This window comes from Adiantum capillus-veneris, chromosome 12, assembly GCF_014529385.1.
Source record: "Adiantum capillus-veneris isolate H3 chromosome 12, ASM1452938v2, whole genome shotgun sequence".
Classification (NCBI taxonomy): Eukaryota; Viridiplantae; Streptophyta; class Polypodiopsida; order Polypodiales; family Pteridaceae; genus Adiantum; species Adiantum capillus-veneris.
The window spans coordinates 20,049,581-20,058,478 of NC_140942.1; the positions used below are offsets into that span (position 1 = coordinate 20,049,581).

At 44.4% G+C, this 8,898-nt stretch overlaps 1 protein-coding gene across 1 annotated transcript in view; it reads right to left on the reverse strand.

Annotated features, from left to right (window-relative positions):
- Positions 1 to 8,672, reverse strand: part of ABC4 (UbiA prenyltransferase family protein) — an 85,241-nt gene extending 76,569 nt beyond the window's left edge. Inside the window, exon 1 of the mRNA XM_086524925.1 lies at positions 8,278 to 8,672. Within this exon, the coding sequence (XP_086381051.1) occupies positions 8,278 to 8,622 (345 nt within the window). The 5' untranslated portion in view covers positions 8,623 to 8,672. The remainder of the gene's footprint in view (positions 1 to 8,277) is intronic.
- Between the last annotated feature and the right edge of the window lie 226 nt (positions 8,673 to 8,898).

Sequence of the window (8,898 nt, forward strand, 5' to 3'; positions counted from 1 at the left end):
TACCTGTTGTTGGCATCCCTTGTGGGACGGGGCTTCGAACCATCGACAATATCCCATAAGACTTTTCGTGAGAACGAGAGCCGCATAATCGAATTCCAATGAGCTTAGTTATTACCGTTCAATTTGTCGCTGGCGCTCGAGCAAGGGGGGGCCTATGAAGTTGCAAGATATGGAAGTAGGGAAGCCTTCTCACACTCCAAGGGTGGCCGCACTAACCAAGCCGCAAAGTCTCCAAGCTGGTCCATTCCTTTGCACAGAGAGCTCCAGGCGAAGTGGACATCACACCTGAATTCTCCCGAACTACTCCGCCAAAAGGTGCTTTTACACCCCTCTTGAGCTCCAATCTGGTCGCCTCTCCCAAGCAGCTCCACACACATTGCTTTTGAGCCCCTCTTTGCAAATCCAATTTCCAAAAAATAAGGCACCTCATGATGCTTAACACAACCCAGTTTCTGGACCCAAGACCCACAAGAATCCAAGTTCCTCGTGAACTTAAGAACCAAAGATCACAGTGTATGGTCATCACCCGAAGCGGAATGGATACTTCGCATGGAGGTGATGGGCATGAAAGTAGTGAACAAGAATTTCCTCACCATGGAGGTTTCCTGACCCTCCCCCTACGCCGTCTACGCCAGGGCTTGTACCAAATCCTATGGAGGCGATGGTCAAGTCGATGTTGGAGATGATGGCACAACAACAAGAAACGAATCACGTTGCGATGGCACAACTCGAAAGAAAAGCAAAACAACAGGAAGCCTTGGAGCATGAACGCCAACTCAGACAAGACAGCTTTGAGCGTGAGCATGATCAAGCGCGCTCTAACAGAACCCACTTCCTCTGTCAATGCAATAAATGATAACACGAGTGTGTCCCAAGTTTCTCCTGACCCTCCCATTGATGAATCTCTCCTTAAATATTATGGTCATATGACGCGGCAACGTCTTGTCATATTGTTTGACCCAGGCAGTATGCATGATGTGATTAGTCCCTCTTGTTCAGAGAGCCCGCCTAGAGGTTAGTCAGAAATCTCCTCTTGAGGTCTCTGGCTTCGCTCCCGGTATGGATTCTCTCATCAAAAAGAGTGCCTTGATGTGTTGTTTACAATTAACAAATTGCTTTCCGTAGAAAATTTTTTGTCTCTTCTCTCTCAGGATGTGATATGATTTTGGGCATTCGATGGTTTCGTGAGCATAACCCTCTCATTGATTGGGCGGAAAATACGTTCACTTTCAATGCCAGAAGTGACTCTCTCATTGTTATTCGTGGAGAGCAAGTTATTCATTCTCCATCTCTCATTTCTAATGTGCAGGCGAAGATTGAACGGATTCAGGAGAAGGAGACTCTCGATCTCATCTTCTCCAAAGCATGATACACAAGATTTGCATGATGAATTGCATGATAATGATGAACCTGATGATTTGAATGACAATGACAAACATGATGATTTGCATGATGATCAAGATGTGATTTCTCACAAGCATGATGATTTGTATGACCACGATGTGATTGATCACAAGAATGATGGGTTAGTTGACTATTTCTAGTGAAGCTAACCTCATTGCACATTTGATCAATCACGAAGAGCCGATCTTGGCTCTCGAGTCGAGGTCCACAATACCCTCGCAGGAAGATTTGATCAAACACGACGAACCGATCTTGGCTCTCAAGCATAGGTCCAAAGAACCCTTACAGGAAGTACTATGTGTTCGAATGATTCGTCAGCACGCATTATACGAGTGTTTCATTCGTGATCGTTTCCTGTATTTTAGTCAGCATCTTTATGTAATCCCTTTTCCTAGGCATAACATATTGTACGTTGAGCACGTTTCACTCATGGATGAGCACAGATGTATGAGGATTTCTAATGAAAAGATGAAATGTTTCCATTCAAGAAAGTCACATTCCATGTCTCTTCCTTTGCATGACACAGTTATAGAAAGAGCACATGAAAGTATGAGCACCAAGCATGGGCATTTCCATTGTGAATTGCCACACTTGATTGATTTAGATCAGAAGAGAAATATTCGATCTCATTGTTTGCGTGTATGTGGTGAACGGTTTGGCACTCCGTCTATTTGTTCATCTACATTGCATGCACAGTCTTTAAGGAAGACGAGATTTTTTCCAGTCACTTTACATGGAATGGGTATGTTCATGTTTTTGTATTGAAAGTGGCTTCAGGAATTTTCAGCCTCGAAGATTCTTAACTGAAGAAGCATGACTCTAGACGAAGTTGAAGCATCGAAGGAGCCACAGAAGACTTTGTGTCGCTTTCGGCGCGGCCCAAAGAAGCAAGCTTTGCAGACCTTTATGAAGTTCAAGTACCGCACGACCCACACATCAGAGTGGGCCGGCGAAGAGTCCCTTCCAATATTCCGGATGCTATTGGCGATCTCCCTTGACGCCATACAGTTCGGTACCAGTACCTGTCACGTGACACATCCAACCCTATGTGTCCGTGGACAAGCTACAGCACGACCAAGGTTCAATTCAGTCAAGTCAGTCTAGGATAGAAAGTGATCTGGCACTTTTGTGAGTCTGTTCGCAGACCGTGCATGACCAGTCACTTAGATTAGATGCATATCCTCCGGTTGCACACAGCATGATCATCAACATTACCATCAGAATCCAACAGAATCCATCAGGAGCATTTTCCAGTGCATTAAACCTATTTTCCCTATTTTTGACATTTTTCACTTATTTATTAAGTGACTTTTGTTGGGAACTAGGTAGGGCAATTTTGCTAAGATAATATATAAGCAAACCAGAGTTAGCACTTTCTGGCAGATGAGGCAGCAGGAGCAGTGCTCAACAGGCCAACTCTCAACAAGAACAAGAACCTCTCTCAAGCAAGACTTCCCCCTTGGTGGCGTCTTACCCCAACAATCGCAGCGTTTTTACCACAAGCTCCCTAGCATCTCTAGCCTTGAGCCTTGGCGATTTCAGCCAGCAAAGGAATAGCCCTGCCAACGTTTTTGGAGACAATTTCATATGGCGTTTTTCAGCTATAGAGCATAGCGTTTTTCAACCTGCTGTACAGCGTTTTTCAGGCCCTTGAACCAGCCTTTTCAGCAGTGGTTGCAGCAGCAAATTCAGCAAGGAAACCCAGCAAAACAGCCAGCCTTCAGCAGCGTTTTTGCACAGCCTATGACCAGCGTTTGTGGCAGCCCAAACCGGCACTTTACATCAGCAAATTCAGCCAAAGCAGATAAGAAGAAACACCCCGACAAGAACCAATTCGAAGCATTCAGTTTTCAGCCATAGTCTCGTTTGCGTTGTCATCACCGTCGGCCTCGACATAATCATTAGATTTGCATCAGCATCTTGTACCAGATTGTGCAATCCATAGTAGACCATTCTCGCCATCGAGAGTGGGGCCCTTGGAGGAGGGTTTTACAACGTCTCTGGTGTCGTATTCTCTTCTCTCTCTATCTCTCAGTCTCATGCACCTTCGCGCACAGTGTCCATTCACTTTGTTTGTGTCCATTGCAATCTCTCACTAAAGGAACGGAAGGCTCTCCCTTCCGTAAGTAAAAGGAACCTTGAGCACAGTTCGAAGCACTCATCTTGAGCAAAGTTCATCATTCATTCCGTTGCACCTTACAGCTAAACACAACCCGACATGAGAAACCTACCTCACACTGGTCGGACACAACCACAAAACAGGCCCCACTCCCTAAAACCTATCCGTAGGAGAAACTAGGACACCAACTATACGAATTCATAGAGATGCTTGAACTCTTCACACGAAGACCACCGGCATAAGGTTAGGGATCACCTCTCTCTCTCTCTCTCTCTCTCTCTCTCTCTCTCTCTCTCTCTCTCTCTCTCTCTCTCTCTGCAAAAGAGGGCTCTTATGGTTCTCTAGATACACAATTGGATCACACCAAGATTGAGGTGGCCCTATGGTGGGAGGATTATGGATTAGATTGGACTGAGTTGCAGCAATTTGCCTCGTGTTCTTGGCGAGGCTGTAACAAACTTGGACACCCCAAGTCAAGATTCGACCGCGACACAACAGAGATTCACTTTAAAACATTTCACAAAAGACAACACGGCCCGGCGTAGTTTCATGCCAAGAGGTATTGGCCCCAAAGACTTGCGCCCCCTTCGGCATTTCTTTTTATATTAATCTGTGTGCAAAGTACAAGAGAGTCCGCAAGAACTCACACTCAGACTCTGCGTCCAGATGCTCTGAGTAATGAGGCCCAAAAGACTTATTTATTCCTACAAGGATGCCCAAAAACAAAGCCCCATAAAGTAAACTCAAAAGCAATGGCTCCCAAAAGCATTGATTAAAATCTGCCATTCAAAAGCAGCCAACGCCAATTGCGGAGATCCGTACATACTGCCACGTCAACAGCCCAACATGTTTTGCGGAACATCGCAGTCAAAGCGGAATTTGCGGGCGTCCATACAAATTGCCACGTCAGCCTGTCGGCGCATTTTACAAAGATTCTACCAACAAGGTGTGTATCCGAGGGGCCTACCACGTCACCAATTTGTGACATACCTCTCTCTTGAAAGAATTGTAATCGCCCTTGATTACGCCTGCAAAACAGACACAGGCCATAAACTGTCCTAGTAAACAGTCAATGTCTTAGTAGACACTGACAGTTAGTACCGACACACTAGACACGACACATCTAGCACTTGTACAAAACGGCAGTCACATCACTAGACATCACAGGACATCACAAGACATCAGATGACAAATCACATACAAATTCATTCGAAATCTCAGACCATGATTAATCGGCAACGTGTTCAATAATTGCATCTAAATCCATTTCGAACCTCACGGATATCCAATTAACTCATCCTTATTGCAATCATGTCTATAGAGATTTATGAGACCGAAATGCTGCAGTCATTTCGTCTTTCAGTTCCTGCATTCAAACAAGTCAAGTACAAATCAATCATTTTCATTTTTGCGAATTCCAATTATAAAGTCATACAGTAGAATATTGCCCTTTAGTATCCCTGAAACCCAAAGGGGACATCGGTGACTATTCAAAATCGGGATAATCCGTTGACAAAGGGGCGGAGTGACTCCCCTCTTGTGCAAACCTCCTGCAATAGATTCACCCTCGCTGAATTTGGGGTTCTATCGAAGTAGACTATGCTAAACCAAATGCTTCAAGGTAAAGTTTCAAAATCTAAGGAGTATATGCTAGGTCCTCCTCCTCCATCCACTTCGCATGCAATGCAGGATAGTTTTTAAACTTAACCAAGAATCGCCTAATCACTTTATCTTTTATCTTTTTGTCCTTGTGTGCTAATATCTATTCTGGAACGAGTATCTTCTCGCTTTCCTCCACTTCGGGTTGCTCATCTGGCTCCCCATTATCGGGCACATCACCTTTAAAAGGCTTCAATAGACTCACATGAAATGCATTGTGAATCTTCTAAGTATCAAGCAGCTTCAATCTAAAGGAGACATCATTTATCTTTTCTTTTATCTAGAAAGGACCATTATACCTCATGCTACGCTTTAGAAAAAGCCGCTCCTTTCCCTTTTCTTTCTTAGGCGTGCCTTCTCAAAACGTAAGAGCACCCAATCGTCTTCCTTTAATTTCAAGTCGCGACGGTGTCAATCTGTTGCCTTCTTGTGTCGTTCGTGAGACTTTGCTAAAGCCTCCCGGACCTTGGCAAATGCAGTGTCCAAGTCCCTCGTGTACTGGTCGGCTTCAAAAAAATTATCTTTCATGCTAAGGAAGGGTGGACCTTCGGAGCACCTTCAATGATCTCAAATGGCTCTAAGATTGCCCATCTGTCTGCGGGTGGAAAGATGATGAGAACTACAACCGTGGCCAATGTTCTCCCAAATAGCCTTCCAAAACAAACTCGTGAATCGGGGATCTCTAACGAAGACAATTATCTCAGGCATGCTGTGTAGTTTGAAAATCTGTGCAATGAACAGTCTCGCTAAATGATCCGGCTTGACTGTTTTCTTTACTGGAATGAAGTGAGCTTGCTTGTTAAATTTGTCGATCACAATCCAAATGCCATCATGCCCACTCTGTGTCTTCGGGAGATCAAAAATGAAATCCATTGCAATACTTTCCCACGGGCGGGTGGGAATGGGTAAAGACTGTAACAATCCCTGTGTCTTATGCCCGTCAAGCTTGACCTTCTCGCATACTAAACAACTGCATACAAAGTCGTCCATATCCTTCTTCAGTCTTAGCCAAAAGAAGTAACGCTCCACACCTTTCAAGGTGGTGTCGATCCCGCAGTGACCCGTAAAAGGTGGACAATGGCACTCAGTTAGAACCTTTTTCCTCAACGGTTGTGTAACACACAACATCGTTTTCTTCATCAAGTAGCTATCCTGTATGGAATATCCCACTACTACCTCCCCATTTGTATTCGAGTGAATACATTGGGAAAATCCGGATATGTGGCGTACTGATCAACCGTGTCCTCGAAGCTTCTACGATGAATTGCAGAAATAGCCAAGACTAGCAGCTTCCAAGACAAAGCATCTGCCACCAAGTTCTTTTGTCCCTAAACATGAACAATTTGGAAGTGAAACTGTGACAAGATATTAGCCCACCGCATCTGCTTTTTCGAAAGCTGCTTCTGTGACGAGAAGTAGCGTAAACTCTGATGATCACTGAAGACCGTGAAGTTGGCTCCAAGTAGGTAGTGTTGCCACTGAGGAAGAGCATGGATCACTACCAAAAGCTCTTTCTCATAAATCTGTGCTATCAATGCTGGCCTTGAAAACAATCAGCTTGCATAGGCAATGACATGGCCTTCTTGCATTAAGACCGCTCCCAGACTACGACCACAAGCATCACAATATACTTCAAATGACTTTTGCAAATCCGGCAAAGTCAATACTGGTCCAGTAGTCAATTTCTCTTTCAGTGGGTCCCCACGAGAAAGGGACTCTTTTTTGTGTCAGAATATGCAAAGGGGAAGCTACCTCTGCAAATTTTTGAATGAACCGCAGATAGTAAGAACACAAACCCAAGAAACTTCATGAACATTCTTCAAATCTGGCCAACACGTATAGTCTCAATCATGGCTGGGTCCATCTGTACTCCTGCTTCTACTGAGACGTTGTGTCCCAAAAAGTGTATCTCCGGCAAGAAAAATTCACTCTTTTTGGCATTGATAACTAACTTGTGATCTCGCAATGCTTGAAAGACCTGTAGCAGATGGTGTCTATGTTCTGCTTCATCCTTGGAGAAGACTATAATATCATCAAAGAAAGTGCAAACAAACGATCTATACTCTCTGAAAATCCTATCCATCATTCGATTGAAAGTCGCTGAAGCATTGTAAGGCCAAAAAGCACCAAAAATTTATACAAACCAAAGCTCGTCTGAAAGGCTGTCTTGCAGACATCTCCTTACACGATTCGGATCTGATGATATCCGCCTTTCAAATCAATCCTATTGAAACAAGAGGATCCCTGAAGTCGATCAAGAATTTCATCGATCCTTGGAATTAGAAATCTGTTCTTGATGGTGATTTTATTGAGAGCTTTGTAATCAATGCACATTCTCCAAGATACGTCTTTCTTTAAAATCAACAATACCGGAGAGCAGTAGGGTGAAGTACTCGGCTGAATAAGACCCTTTTCTAGAAGGTCTTTCACTTGGTTCATAATCTCTTCATTCTGAGCTCGGCTAACATGGTAAGGTGGCCGGTTCGGTGGTGTGCTCCTAGGTGTCAGATCACTGGTGTGATCCTCAAGACGAGATGGGGGCAAGTCGCCTGGCAAGCCCTCAAAGAAGCAGATGTGAACTCACACCCAGCAGATGTTACTCTCAAGCAAGTTAATTTGGACCATATGTGAATGGTGTGCAAGATAATAGTTGTCCATGTGCACGACTCCTCTTGGATCAAATGCTCAAGCTCTACACACCACCATGACCTTGTTGCCATCCTTTGTAATTGGTGTCTGTGAGTGTTGGCAATGGCTTGCACATCTGGTAGCAAATCCACCTGTATCTCGGAGAGTAACCCATATTCACCATCCGTGCCAGATCAACTAGAAGTCACAAAAGTCTGCTCCTCTCCAAAGTTGTAGGGTTTTTGCAAAGAAGAAAAAGGACGACTGAGAGAAGCTATGAACATGTTTTTTACTCTCAACAGTGGCCAACTAGAGAAGCGCAAAATTAGTCACCCGTAGCTCAGAGAAATCCATATTTTGCAAATGGCCCACGTTCCTGGACGCTGGCATGCTTCAGGCAATTTCAACCTTATACGCAGATGTGAAAATTTTTTAGAAGGATAAATGTAGGATAAAAAAGAGCTTACAGTTAGCGGAACCAGTGCAACAGAGTAGATGGGTAGCTTGATCGCTCTCCACAGTAGTGATTGCTGGCTGAGCTTAGGATCCTCCGCTTCTTGTCCTCCACCTTCCTGGGAGCTTGGTGAAATGACTTGATGAGCGTCTTCGTCTTCGTGGGTCTGTGTTGTTGCATCTTCAAAAGAAAAGTTGAGCCTCGTTGAGCGAGGGAAAGGAGACAGAAATAGTGGTTGTCTAAAGCAGCTCCTCGAAAACTGCCTTGCAGAAATGGGACGCTTTAGAGCAGACCGGTGGCCCACAATTTGGAGATTGAAGGCAGCCGAAGCAGCTACTGGAGCTGCCCACATTGCCATAGCCAGTTACCCTCTTGTGGGAAGCTTTCAAAACTCTCAACCACTTTTAAAATCCCTTTTTTCACTCCCGCTATTTGTTAATTTTTTATGTTGAAAGCTTGTCATGTCATGGACGCATGATATAGTATATAAAACAGCTACACTTCGATAAACACGTGCCGAGACTCTTCAACATGTGAACCAAGGCTTGGTTCAGACGAAGCAGCGAACAAGAGGTTCAGAAGTTCGTGGCTCCACTTTGTCGAGGTGAAAGCTTTCCCCCGAAAATTTGAGCGG